This window comes from Phycodurus eques, chromosome 18 (genome assembly GCF_024500275.1).
Source record: "Phycodurus eques isolate BA_2022a chromosome 18, UOR_Pequ_1.1, whole genome shotgun sequence".
Lineage (NCBI taxonomy): Eukaryota > Metazoa > Chordata > Actinopteri > Syngnathiformes > Syngnathidae > Phycodurus > Phycodurus eques.
This window is the reverse complement of record NC_084542.1, coordinates 10,611,576-10,626,623: the sequence shown is the minus strand read 5'-3', so window position 1 is coordinate 10,626,623 and position 15,048 is coordinate 10,611,576. Positions and strand designations below refer to the sequence as shown.

The 15,048-nt window shown below is 40.4% G+C and overlaps 1 protein-coding gene across 1 annotated transcript in view; it reads left to right on the top strand.

The window, feature by feature from the left end:
* The first annotated feature begins 500 nt into the window (after positions 1–500).
* lpgat1 (lysophosphatidylglycerol acyltransferase 1) overlaps positions 501–15,048 on the top strand; it is a 30,360-nt gene continuing 15,812 nt past the window's right edge. Inside the window, exons 1-4 of the mRNA XM_061704789.1 lie at positions 501–1,080; positions 2,870–3,122; positions 11,539–11,657; positions 12,231–12,326. Of these exons, the coding sequence (XP_061560773.1) occupies positions 1,048–1,080; positions 2,870–3,122; positions 11,539–11,657; positions 12,231–12,326 (501 nt within the window). The 5' untranslated portion in view covers positions 501–1,047. The remainder of the gene's footprint in view (positions 1,081–2,869; positions 3,123–11,538; positions 11,658–12,230; positions 12,327–15,048) is intronic.

The window sequence follows — 15,048 nt, the reverse complement described above, 5'->3', positions numbered from 1 at the left end:
ATATATATATATATATATATTTTTTTTTTTTAAATACCAAGATTAACATGAAACCAAGTACTTGACTTTCAACATTAAACTCATACCCCACTCGCTTGCGAAGTAATGAAACTATACCAGGATGTAGTGACGATCGATATGCTAACAAGATAATAAAAGCATCATCATTTGACAACGAGAGCTTGCGCACTTCGGGGATGTGGAGATTGGTACCAGGTGAGCAAAAGAGAAAGAGTAAAATGCGTGATTTCCGCTATGAGATTTCAGAATAAAGGGCAACATTTTGTACCCAATGTAAAAGGTTAGCGCAGTGTACTTGAGAGCAAATGAATACATGAAATTTGTTTTGATGAAACTCCCAAGTTTTAGCAAATTATGTATTTTAATGTGTGTCTTGATTAGCTTGTTGGGGTACAACTGTTTATTTTGAAGGGTTACGACTCGTTCCCGCTACATCTGCATATACGCTGTGTTCTTGGCTGCCTTGTGAATCCCGATTTAAAGCAGATAACGGGTCTGGCCAGCCTGCAAGCGGAACATCGCCGTTCATGCCATTTGACTGCTTTATGTCTATCCCGTTTAACTCTTGCCGTCGAGACGCCTACGCCTGAATTGGGGCTTCTCTCATTCACGGAAGACAGGAACTCGATTGCAGTCTGAACCCGATGACCATCACGGTGATGATGCATCGGTGGAATTATCACTCCGGTGTCTGACTGCGATGGAGCCGACCGCGCTCAAGTGGAGCTTCTCGCTCGCTCGCTGGCTAGGTAGCGAGCTAGCTGGCTAACGGTGCCCGCCGGGATTCACTCGACCCCCTTGAGCGAGCAGCCCTGGATAACGTCGCCTGCCTCGATGGGTGTGATTGCGGTTTTAGTACACTGGGAGTGTAGCGACGACACCAGACGAATTGAGCGATGTCCCTAGTTTTGACCATAAAACGGACCATATCTGCTCAAAAATGTGCTAACCTATTGGATTAAGTTTTTCCCTGCACATGACGGCGTTCGCCTGGCTTCAACTCGTTCGCTTTTTGCTCCATCTTTAATGCTCTTTGGATGCTTCTGTGACATTAATTCGGTAAGTAACCACCTACCAGACGTCAAGTCAAAATCAGGGTCTGACTATATCCTGGAAGTGAAGTGCACATACAAGATAGCAGCGCAATGGCTCAGGCTCGGCGCTTACATTTAATGGCCAGTCAAGTATCTGCGCTTTCCTTTGAAGAGCCTACAAGCCTGTTTATCACGTGTATTTACACACAAGGGGTTCTGCTCAGATTTTCCGCTATGCTAGCTCAGTGCGCTAGCTAGCGTGTCATGAAGTCCTGTCCTTCTACGGTCCAATCTTCTTTTCACGCATTACGGAGGCGCCAAAGCAGCTAGCGCGAAGACACAGTCTTAAATCATTCTCATTGAACTTCCACATAATGGATGGCCTCGATCCCAATTGGTTAGCGCTGCGTTCATTTGCATTATCATTTGCATCTATTATTGCTGCCATTTTAAAAAATGCTTTTTTCACGAAACGTTTATTTTTATTACATATTTTTCACGTTATTTCAAGATTTGTTTTTATCGATCATAGATTAATCGAATAGTTTGTATTTCGGATTATTTTGCTGGATTTTTTTTACTATTACTGTTTATTAACCAATTATTGTTGTTTATTTGGTATTGTTTTGTGATTAAACAAAACTTTAAAAAAAACAAGCAATATCACATAAGAGGGAGTGAGTGGTGTTGTACTCACCCACCTTTTTCATTTTTTTGTAAAAGATTAAATTGGGTATTTTCCCATAAATCTATTCAATCAACCAATTAGTCAATAAAACTATTTGTAAGTGCTTTTTCATACAGGAAATGCAACTCAAAACGCTTCACATGAATCAAAAATATAAAAATAAATCAACAGAACAATCAATTCTAAAAATATTTGATCGTGGCAGCCCTAATCTTGAAATAACATAAATTGTAATCACAAAAATATTAAATAAAAAGGAGACATTCCTTACTGATAATGTGCTGCATGGGAGCAAATGTAATTTTGGAATTTATGTATAAGGGGTGAGATTATGTAGGTTTTACTTTTTTCTCACTCCTTTTCAAATGTGCATTTTCTTTGCATGCTATTTAATGTTTGTTCCCCTCATTGGTTGAACTGGTACTATTTTTATTATTTTTTTCTATGATAATGTGTTATCAAAATAGTCATTTAATCAATTGTTTGTGACACCTCCATTCAAGATATGTGAAATTATCAAGTTATTTATAGGTTATTTTCACGTTAAAACAAGATAAGCGCAGAGTTTGAAATGATAGAAGAGGTGTTAAGCAAGAGGCTCGTTTACACGATTAAATTGAATTCTACTTCATGCTTGGCTTGAGACATGGTGAGAGTCTGCAGTTATTGAGCACCATGGATGGGATTCTTATGAGTACTCTTTGTAAAAATGCATGGGGTTGTATGGGAGAAAAAAAATGTAACCGACCCACTTGAGCTGAGGCGTCAAGCTCAATCATACAAGGGGCCAAAATTAAATGCACACCTTTGGTCGCAGGCTGAACGGGAGAAACATTTATTGAACAAAAGTTTTTAACTTAAATATCAATCGAAAAAAACATGATGCAGTATTATTCCAAAATCAACAAACTTAAACTACCATCCATATCATATCTTAAAATAATGTGAAAAGTTCACGTATATGTGAAAAAGGGTTATTGTTATAACAATAGTGCGGCATCAGTATGCTTCATTACAGTACAGTACAGATTTACAGTACATTTAACTTCCCAAGTGCACAGATTGCTTTGTCCATGTGCAAACTCACACACATACACGCCTCAGGGTGTCCTTTTCTCTCTTCCAGACGGTGTGGATTACGATGGCCCAGCTGTTGGACGGGGCCGGCAAACTGGGCTGGACTCTGCTCAAGGCTGTGCTCCGTTTCGTGTTTATGTTCATCAACAACTGTGTAGCCATCCCGTCCTACTGCCTGTACCTACTTGTGCTGCAGCCCCTGAGAATATGGCACAGCTCCACGTTCTGGCACGTTGAGGGATTCATGTTTAAATGGCTGCTGGCCATGGTGTCGTCGTGGGGCTGGATCGCAGGCTACACAGGTAAGAAATAAATACAAAAACAAACTTTGCCTCGCAATCAAAATGTTTCACTTCAACATACTGTACTTCCTTGAGACCAATTACAATTTAGTATGGGCTTTGGCGCCGCTTGTTGCGTCTTAGAGCTTCATAGAAAGGGCTGCGTCTTAGAGCTTCATAGAAAGGGCACAAATACACGAATACGTAGGTGAGCTTTCAGCAAGTATCAGAGGACAAGTTAAAACAAAAAAATGGTGAATTGGCGAATGGCAAAGCGCGACTAGGCGGGGTATTGTTGTACAGTGAAGCTCCGCTATTTGGAGGGGACAGGGACCGGGCCAGATCGCGAATAATTGACGGCCATTATAATTGCATTGAAATTAATTAATTGGCATTTGAGTCTGCCAAAAAAAAAACTAAATTATGCCCAATAACCACTGATGCGAACAAAGGCGCTCAAGTTCTTATATAGTGGGGGAGGTGGTAATCATGATGGATGCCCAAGTGTGTCACTGAGCGCTATTTTAGCCACATCCAAAAAATATGGAGAACTGAAATCGTGAAAAACAGTTCGATGCTACATCTCCCCAATTAAGTACCACATAGTACTCAGTCAGTATTGAGAAACAAATGTCTAAATTCACTTTATAGGGTTTTTAAGGCATTCACAGTTTTAAAATAGGCTGTATTGTTGAATGAATTCATGTCTCACCCTAAAAACCACAGCATTATCTTTAGCAATTGTGCATATAACTCCTACATCGGATTGCGTAGCTAATGTTTTGTTTGCAAGATATGTTAGTGTAACGCCTTCGCACCATCCTATGCTTTTAAGGCAGCATCTGTTCATATGCAATTCTTGCACTTTTATTACATCTCCTTCTACTTCAACATTCAATAACTAGAGCCTTACTTGAGGCACTAGACACAGCCAAGCCATAGTAACATTTTTAATTGTTACTCTAACCACCAAAGAAATTAATTGGTGTGTTATATGATAAAAAATCACCAGGGTCCGTCTGTATTATTTCCCACGTCTACTGGGCTGAATGTCTTTGACTTGATTCATGCAGTCTGTGGTGTTTGGTTGCACGGGGGCTGTGAGCAAAATGCTTACTAATTGTAAGTGGTGTTCATAGGGCGTAACAAGGTGTACTGATCAATAATGGATACTTGTCAGCCTATAGAACACCTGGTATTGTGTTATGCTACATTTGCATGACTTGCAGATCGTCAGGCTATGGAGGTTAGATATCAGAGGCTCACAGGCTACACATGGACACACTCATGCTTAGGATCAGATGACTTTCTTTGGAAGACAGTTAATATTGTGAAACAGGGGCAGAACCATGACCTGTTAAGACTATATAGTAATTAGAAGCAATGCCAAATTTACAATGTCTGTGATGTGCTTATAACCTACTGTAGTAAAATGAAGACCGCAGCTGTGAACAGCGTTCAAGAATGCTAGTGGACCTCCTGATTTGTTTGGATTCAGAATCTATTTCTCAGAAATAATGTAAATTGAATTAATCTATTCCGGTGGTGTTGTTATTGTTTTTTCTTAAACCATCAAGGGGAATGTTTTAAGTAAGATTTTAACTTATCGATCATAAGTTGTATCTTTTTGGTCCTCGTCCCCTGTCTGTTTTCGCCCCATTGTGCCAGGGGCTGTGGGACTTCCATGCTGGAGGTGGGCCACAGCCAGCCGACTCACAGGCCGACCCGTGGGACATTTTGGGGTATAAAACTAAAATACCATAAAATTACTCACCATTTGACATGTCCTGTTTAACTGGTGACAGAGTTGTGCCTACTTAACGCATCGTCATTTTTAACCTCGTAAACTGTTGTAAAAGTGTAAAACTTTAACAAACGTTTAGACATCAGCAACTGCAGCATCGTAAAACCTAAATAATAAGTGTGTGCTCATCTTATTTCCGACGATAGGTGAGGTACACGTGATCGTGATGTGTACAGGCAAGAATAGTGTGTGTGCCTGGGAGTTACGCCTCTTCCCATAAATGAACACGGCAAAATCAGCTGAGCTACTGTTAATTATTGATATTAAATTGTTAAAAATGTAACCATGTTGAACTGAGCAGCCAGGAGACATGTACTGATTTAATGCGTTGTAATAAGAAATATGGTTACATATTACTGGTTGACTTAGAGGATCACCTAGCTAAAGTCCCACACCATTGACTGAACACGATGTTTTGCGTGACCTTTGAGGAATAATTTGCCCCAAATGTCAGTCGGTTTCCAGATCATACAACCTAAAGTGTGTTTTTATGATTCCACTATTTGAGGGGAAGTGCTCAATTAAAAAACAACAACACTTTTTGTTGTATTTGTTAAAACAGTCATCATGACTTTACAGTAGTACATGTAAAATATAATCTGTGAAAAAAACCTGCCAACTCTGGTCCCACCTTGTACCTATAATTTGACATACGAGAAACCACCGTGCCTGAGGTAAAAACAACCAATCAGAGACACAAGGCATGGGTCATGAGGTGTCAGTCATTTGTCACGCACTCGCAGGCACAACCCCGTGTACTCGCGTTTACCTGTTGTTATCCAAAAAAAGCACCTTAATGACGTGCACTATAACACTAAATGTTATAAGTTTGAAGTTGAATTTTTTTGTGATGAGAAGATTAGGTTCAATGGGTGATGATTTCACTCGTACCGCATATTGTCTGCAGTATCTGGTCAATTGAAAGATGGTTGAGTCTCCTGCCAACAGATTCACTTGTGAAGATCAGTTCATAAAGTGTTGATGCTACATTTGCGAAAGGAGCAACCAAAGAGGTAAACATTGCTCTTCGCGCCCTGCAAACAGTGTTGTTAGAGAGGTGGACGCCCTAGTCTAGTTGGTAAAAGCATGCAAAGGTGTCGCTGGAATGTTTGGTCAGGCTATGGAGTAGAAATAATGCCTTTTAGAGTTTTCCTCCAAAGTCCAGAGTCCCTAAAGGCTTTGTAGGCCTGCATTGCCCCTGTGGTGGGTTGTTAGTCATTAGACCTGCTGTTGATAAAAGCAGGCAAACCTTCTGAGGTCTCACTGGGATGTCTATCACACACACACGCACGCACGCACAGTGGACACAAACAGGTCCACCAAAGCCTGTTTGATTGAGTTTTTGCTGCATGTTACCTAAGATTGGAGTGGTCTGTTTAGACATCAAAGATGCAGATGTAACACGATTTGTGTCACAAGACGTCATTTGACTATGTGCCTATCACAGAATACACAGAGTAAACAGTTTTTCCCTAGGTTTTATTGATTCAGGCACATATTTTATCTTCACATACAGTATAGGATAAATCTCATGGCACGCCACCAAATAAAAATGTCACAAAAAGTATATACAGTAAAGTGAATTAATGATGACCTTGTCTCAACAAATTCACTTACGGTACTCAGTGTCAAGTCTGGGCCTGTTTAGTTGAACACAAAGCTATTGTTTGTAGGCTATGTATAGTATGTATCGCATGTCTGGCAACAGGTAAGATACACAGGTTAATTGGACCGTCTGTCATTTAGTGGAAGAGCATGAATTGTTCTGGCTGTCACTAAATAGTTGGCATAGATGAACATCCATCAATCCATCCATTTTCTTGACCGCCTATCCTCACTAGGGTCGCGAGCTGCTGGAGCCTATCCCAGCTATCTTCGGGCGGGAGGCGGGGTACACCCTGAACCGGTCGCCAGCCTATCGCACGGCACATAGAAACAAACAACCATTCGCACTCACATTCACACCTTTGGGCAATTTAGAGTCCACAATCAACCTATCACGTATGTTTTTGGGATGTGGGAAGAAACCGGAGTGCCCGTAGAAAACCCACCCAGGTACGGGGAGAACATGCAAACTCCAATCAGGCGGGGCCAGGATTTGAACCCCGGTCCCCAGAACTGTGAGGGAGATGTGCTAACCAGTCGTCCGCCGTGCCGGCCATAGATCAACAAAGATACATTATTCATAGTAAATAAATAATCCTTTTAGTACCAGTTAAGTGAAATTTCATTATTTCCCACATCATACTAATGTGCGGCACAGTTGTTGGCAATCATTGGAGTAAAGGACATCCTCTGTGCCCTTAACCTGTCCCTGACAATGGCTGGCACATATACTTTGTGTCCCATGATTTCTAACCCTAAAATGAGAGAGATGCATGAACTCATCATTGCTTTCCGCTTGTTTGGTGTGTACCTTGGTACGGGCGGTAGCGTTCATACTTGACCAATCAAAAGGCACTATCAGAGCACTCTGGCCAGTGTTTGTTTTAACCAAACTAGATGTGAAAGGTGAGGACAGCCAGTTATCCTGTCCTCTGTGGTTTCTGGTGAGCTGTCAGCTAATGACCAATCACACTGGACAGTACAGGAGGTTTGTTGGGTAAAAATAAATTAAAAGTATAGTTTTGTCACCCTGTATTCGTCACCAAATGGTGACCATCAACGGGGATCTAACACTTGGCCTGGCAAAAAGTTGCGTGTGAAAAATGAACGTGGATGATCTCCACTACTCGTCATTTGTTAATGCCTCTGTGCAGTCATGCAACACCCACATCCGTGTTGTCAGTTACTTGGCTCAGACCTATTCTCTGGACTGTGTGGGTGTGTACAGACCGTACTTGACTGACGTTGTCCTCATTTTACAGTGTTTGCTGCACCTGGTTGTTAACATGGGGATAAATCATCAACAATGGATAATCTCCCTATAACTTGTTACTGTATTATCATACATGCACATTTTGTAGAAGAGAATATTGGAGCCAAAACAATAATAGATTTGTCAAAATATTAGGTAGTTAGGTAGTAAATTTACCAGAATAAAGTCGTAAATGATGAGGAAAAAGACATCATTTGTAATTGATTGGGGGGGGGGGGAACATAATTTCACAAGAATATAGTTGTAATGTTATGAGACTTAAATTGTATATTTGTAACCATTAACACAATGGCCAGAATGACTGTCAAGCATCTCATCAAATTAAACTTTAATTGCACTGTTACAAGAAAAAATATTATTGTTAGACATGTTATGTGTGTACGCACTAATATACCTGTGTCAAGAGGACTGTTTTCAAACTGAAGTTCTATTTTGACACCAGGTTTGAAAAACTTTTTTTTTTTTTTTTGGCACATCAACACCATCATCACTATGAACATTTGTAATGACATTGTCAATGTGTGTCTGTTCCTAAGTAAGAACTACACGTACTGATCTCAAAGACGCATGCTGTGCACCAATTTAGTGCCTGTATAAAAAGAGAGGTTATTTTTGGCATATCACTATTACACTTTGGTAAATCTATATACTGTGTATGGAAAAAAAGCTGAAATGTGTGAAGTCACTTGTTTTCTGCAGCTGAGTAAAAATGTGTTAATTAGGTGGGGGCAAAAATGTCATTACCCAGTAAAATGACTGTTGTACTTCTTTGATGAGGGCAAAAAAAAAAAAAAAAAATCAGCCAATTTGCCTCAGTCTTTAGTACAAAATCTCAAGCGCAAGTGGAATAATTAACATGGAAGGGGTTGATCCATTCAAGTGACTGTGCTGTTTATTTACTCACTAAATATCTATGATTCAGCTTTATTTAGATAAATACAGCAGTCACAATGGTATTTACCTGTAAGGATTTTTGGTCTCCAGCTCGACTCCAAAGATTTGAATATTAATGACAATTTTGTCCTGGTTCTATGGCTTGCCAGACAAGTCACAACTGGGGTGACGAGAGATTAATTTGAAGGGTCAGTAGCCAAATTCTTATCTGCCTCTAGAGAGGGAGGAACGAGTGCACAGTAAGTTTAACTGACCACCACTATTGGATTAGACACTGTGCCTGTAGCATGGTTGTCACCCTGCTACGCTAACTGTGTCATCTCTCAAAGACAATTTCCCTAATGTATTCTATCTGACAGATGACCCATCTCTGTGATATCGTTAATGCTCGTCCCCGGCGACAATGGGAACATCAGCGAGCAGGAGAGCACGCTCCTTATGAAATGACATCGCCTTCAAGGCGCACACACACACAAACTCACGCCGAGTGTCACAGTGGTATCATTTTTCCCTCAAGTGAGATCTCAATTCCGTTTTCTCAGGAGAATTGTTTGGGGGCACAAAAGGCAAACTCTGTCCCTCCATCTCATTTTCACATCACGTTTTAGCTTGCAGTGTGTTCTTCTGGAGTGTGTTTGTCATGAAGCTGCTTCCCCTTTTCAAATTGCATGGTGCCTACTCTGTTTGCTATGGCTTTAGTCGCTGCTGTGCCATTGGCAAAATCAGCTACTATTTCTACTACCTTGTCATTTGAGGCTCCAACCATGACCCACGAATACCGCTGCTGGTTGCTTATAATCACACATGCTAATGTTCGTTAACCCTGTTGCTGCAACTCAACTCGAGACGCTGCAGTTTTATCAGCATCATCTTTATTTATGTTAAAACATACAAGGAATCTGTCTGTAGTAGATGGAGTCATTGCTGCAGTCAGCCTCTTGGATAAAATATTTCTCCTTACCCTGGCAAACAACCATGTCGAGTAGTATTTCTCAGTAAAACCGATTGGAAACGATTACTCAAATTTGCCCAAATTATTTCCTGTACAAGTGCCATGTATACTGTAAAATATGAAGCCAAATTTGGTTGTTCTTTCTACTCAGAACTGTCCTCCAAATAAGTCTCTCCTATTTTGCCACCACCTTGTAGCGCTATGGTGTACCGCCTTATGTTCTTACGTCATTTAATGTGAAACTTGTAGCCTCGAAAACGCAGTACAGGCCTTTTTTTCTTTCTTCCAAGTAAGCCAAACTTCACCTTCCCCTTTTAGAGAGGAAACTGTTTGCAGAGGCCTAACTGCTGCAACATTTGCATCACACAACTTGAGCTGACCCACCCATGACTTTTGGGATTCCCCGCACATGACTGCATCTCAGCTGAATCCTTTCACCCTCGGGCTTTTAGCGGATCTCCATGGTTCTCGGTTAATATGCTGAGCTGCTGAAGTGTACTTTAAAATGCAAATGGATCAGCTTTTTCTCTGGGAGACCTATTGTTTCCGACCCTTGGCAGACATGAGCCACATTTCCCTTTTTGTTTAAGCTCTTGTCTGTGTTGTCAACAATCACACACTGGCAATTGGCTTGTAAAATAGCCTATATGCTCTGAATAAATGCTCGACAATGTAAACTAGGAAAAGGGTACCAAAGGCCACTTCAAATTTACTCTTTTAGGTGGTAATTCATGTGCATCATCATCATGTTGAAAGCTCTTTGTCACAAGGGAACAATGTTGCATGTTAATAATGGTTGCATATTGTTTTCTTGGTAGCTAAGGCTTTGTTGGTGCACTGTGCCATTTAGCCTGAGGAAAAGAAGCTTGCGGCTATATTTTTCTTCATATTATTTTTATCACTTTGACAACAAAACAAAGTGCTGGTTCTGTACCGTGCTTTAGAGTATCCTGTGTGGTGAAGGCTTAATAATCTTAATAATGGACTGTTAAAATGCAACGACACGCAGCTTTTTACATGTGAAAATGTTTCGGCCATGACAACCAACAAATCTAATATGTATACACAAAGCCACTGTTGGAGTAGTTGCTTGAAATAAAGAAAGTATACATTGATGCTAACTACTATTATTAATAATAAAGCTTAATATGGGACTGTGGTTAATTAAAATTATATTTTCCAGTTCTGCACCACACTTTATTTCTCTTTCTTTAGCTTTAAGACCTAAATATGTGCTCTTTGTTTCTTCAGTGCCTCTTTAAGACAAGATATTATTTGGCCCTGGCTCATTAATACACTCAGCTTGCTGCTTCATTTACTTGAACATTTCCTTGTTGACATTGAACATTTCAAATGAATTCCGTCAGTTAGCCAAAATCTGAATAAAACAACGATTTATTCTGTTTATCCCTAGTTGCGACAAGGATTTAGATATCTAGTAGGCTCCTTTATATAGTTGTACTAATCAATTGACATACCCCTGCAGAATTTGATAAATATTGGTAATTATCTGGAAAATATGAGCAGGAACCATCTAATTATTATATCTCATTATAGCTATGTTTTGTTTTACTGTTTGTCCTGTACTGAAATGTCTTATTGTTTAATCTGAATCTCATTAAAGATCGAATGTGTTTTGTCTACCACTCGTGTTTTCGTTAAAGAATGATACACAGCTTACAAATTCTGCAACTGAAAATCTAAATCATTTTAAAAATATGCTTCTTAGTAATGTTCTCAGATTTTGGTGGGCAACAACACATTTAATGTAATTCAGACCATCAGTAAGGCAATGGATATTGATAATTATGGGGAGTTGCCGTTTTCCTGCCATATTTGAAACAGAGTCCATGTGTCACATGATATAAAGGATGAGAGCTGAAGACTTTGTATCTTTTTTGCTTCGCAGTAACGGAATGGGGTGATGATGTGCGGCCCATCTCTGAAGATGAAGCCATGGTCATTGTCAACCATCAATCCACAGGAGATGTGTGCACCCTCATGATGTGCCTGCAAGACAAGGGCATGGTAAGAAGACGGATACTGTACTGCATATTACCTGTATATGATTATAATGTTGGTGTTGAATGGAGTGGCATCACAATTCCTGAAATCATTCTGAAAACATGAAATTAAGAGTTGCATCAAATGGCATCCTGTACCAGGTGTTTACTGAGGGGCTGCAGCCATTTATTCAACCCTATATTATTAGAGCAGAGGAATCTATTTGCGGAAATGTAGTTAAAAGATGTGGCTCAAGTCATATTCATTCAGATTCCGAATTCTTTTTTTTTCTTGTGGGGCAATTAAGGAAAGCAAAGAGTGGAACAGTTATTCTCACAAGTCAGAGTTAGCAGCAGTTTCTATTTAAATTGCACAAGAAATGATAAGGGATAGGATATCACCTAAGAGCTGTTATATGTATGTAGGATATATGGCATTTTCCAGCATATACTTTATTGTAGCTGATAAGGACTCTTAAATTTAGTAGGGTGTACGGAATAAATACATTTATTGCACTGACCTTGCTTGTTCACAAAGGAAGTTTTTATTTATTTATTTATTTTTTATAGTTGCCTATAATTGTTTCTTTCTTTTCAGGTGGTACGAAAAATGATGTGGTTAATGGACCATGTGTTCAAGTACACAAACTTTGGTCTAGTGTCCCTCATACATGGTGACTTCTTCATCAGACAGGTAAGAGCTCGTAATACTGTGTGAAATGTTAAATAGGTTTATCGTCACTCCTTTTTGTTTACCCCACCATAAAATACTACCACACTCTTGTTCACCTTTCATACCTTTTATTTATGGATTGAATTTTACTCAAACTCAGACCTCTTCTCATCTGCCTACATACCAATTGTCCCAGAAGGCTCCAGGACTAAAAAACAGTTTTTTTATTTATTAATTAAAAAAAAAAAAAATCATAAACCATTAGTCCATTACAAAATTCCTTTTAACATCACGGCTGCTACAAGTTAGTTTTTTTTATTGCACTCCACAAAAGTATAGTCACTACCCATCTGCTTGTCCCAGCTGGAATGCCTACACGCGTTAAGGCTTCTGAAGGCGGTGGCGTCCTCTGTGAAGGTCACCCACTATGGACAGTAGTGTGTGGAGTCTGGGGGGTGTGGGCTGGTCAGCCCTGCTGGGTCAGACTAACCCTTTGTTGTGGGGGCATCTGCAACAGAGCAGGCGGCTTTGACCAGCCAACACACAGACACCCATTGGGAATATACTGTGAATGCTATCTTCCCTGAATTCCTGGAACATGATGCGTGTTTTAAGGGTTTATTGATTCATTTTTAGGAAGAGTCTAGCATTTATTTGCTTTTAATAATATTCTCAACTGCCACAGACATGCTTTGCCTCAAAATCCCTCGTAGAGCACTGTGTCAAGGCCGAAGCATCTTCTGCCCTCTACCTCGGGCAAGCCTGAATTGGCTTGGTCATTTCTCTGATCCCTTTTGGCACTCTAGTGTGCATTGTTGACATCCTTCCCCAAAATACCTCACACAGCTACTGGCAGGCAAGCATCTGCTGTGCACATGGTGGCGAGACATGTCTGTGAGGCCCCATGCACACAGCAGCAATGGCTGCACACTCACACGTGGGACGAGAATCCTATTTTAGACACATTAGCTTGGCGTTTATGAATATCACATACTGTACACTGGCTATGATATAATATCCTAGTCAGTAAAACTAAATATTAGTTACCTTCTTTCCGCAAATGGTAGCCTTTATTTTTATAAACACTTTTTTTGTGATTCTTTTATACAATGTTACTGGTATACTATAATTTATGTAAAGTGCAACTATAATTCATTTTAAAAAAAAAACATAGTACTATGGAGAAATGTGAAGAAACATTGAAAAGTGAGGTAGACTGGGCAGAAGTGTCCTAGCTCCCCTTAACTTAAACATGGACGCACACAAGAAGTGATCACATCAGACGCTACTCGAATAGTAATCGCCGCTAGACGCTAGCTCAACAAAACATAACAATATCTTAACCGCTGCGCAGGGAACTCGTTTACAACATGCTGTGAGTTTCCACACATTAATTCATCTGGGAGACTAAGTGCTTCGGTGCTGCTGTTTTGATTAGCAACAGAGTTCTCATGGTCACATCAGTTAACTATTGAGTGTCCATGTGCTAACAATTGCGTCTATGAACTGAACTGTGAACATCTGTAGAGAATTAAAAAATATTATTAATCCATCCATCCATCCGTTTTCTGAGCCGCTTCTCCTCACTAGGGTCGCGGGCGTGTTGGAGCCTATCCCAGCTATCATCGGGCAGGAGGCGATCGCAGGGCACAGCCAATCGCAGGGCACATACAAACAAACAACCATTCACACTCACATTCACACCTACGGGCAATTTAGAGTCTCCAATTCATGCATGTTTTTGGGGTGTGGGAGGAAACCGGAGTGCCCGGAGAAAACCCACGCTGGCACGGGGAGAACATGCAAACTCCACACAGGCGGGGCCGGGGATTGAACCCCGGTCCTCAGAACTGTGAGGCTGACCGTCTAACCAGTGGCCCACCGTGCCGCCAATATTATTAATAATAATGATAATATTTGGACTGCATGGACACACAATTACAACCAAATTCAATGTCTACATAGTAAAATTTATTTTTAGCTATAGGACCTGCATGCCCAGTGCATATTTGTCCATGTGTAACCTAACGTTCCAGTGTGAGTGGACTTTGTAGTTGCCCCAGCCCTAACACATCAACCCCAATTCTAATGAAGTTGGGAAGTTGTGTTAAACATAAATAAAAACAGAATACAATGATTTGCAAATCATGTTCAACCTATATTTAATTGAATACACTACAAAGACTAGATATTTAATGTTCAAACTGCTAAGCTATTGTTTTTAGCAAATAATCATTAACTTGGAATTTTATGGCTGCAACACGTTCCAAAAAAGCTGGGACAGGGTCATGTTTACCACTAGGTTACATCACCTTTTCTTTTAACAACATTCAATAAACGTTTGGGAACTGAGGACACTAATTGTTGAAGCTTTTGTAGGTGGAATTCTTTGGCCCGGAGGACACGATGTCGATAATTTCCAAAAACAATTTGAAATGTGGACTCGTCGGACCACAGAACACTTTTCCACTTTGCATCAGTCCATCTTAGATGAGCTCGGGCCCAAAGAAGCCGGCGGTGTTTCTGGGTTTTGTTGATAAATGGCTTTTGCGTTGCATAGTAGAGTTTCAAGTTGCACTGACGGATGTAGCGCCGAACTGTATTTGCTGACATTGGTTTTCTGAAGTGTTCCTGAGCCCACATGGTGATATCCTTTACACATTAATGTCAGTTTGTGATGCAGTGCCGCCTGAGTGATCGAAGGTCACGGGCATTCAATGTTGGTTTTTGGCCTTGCCGCTTA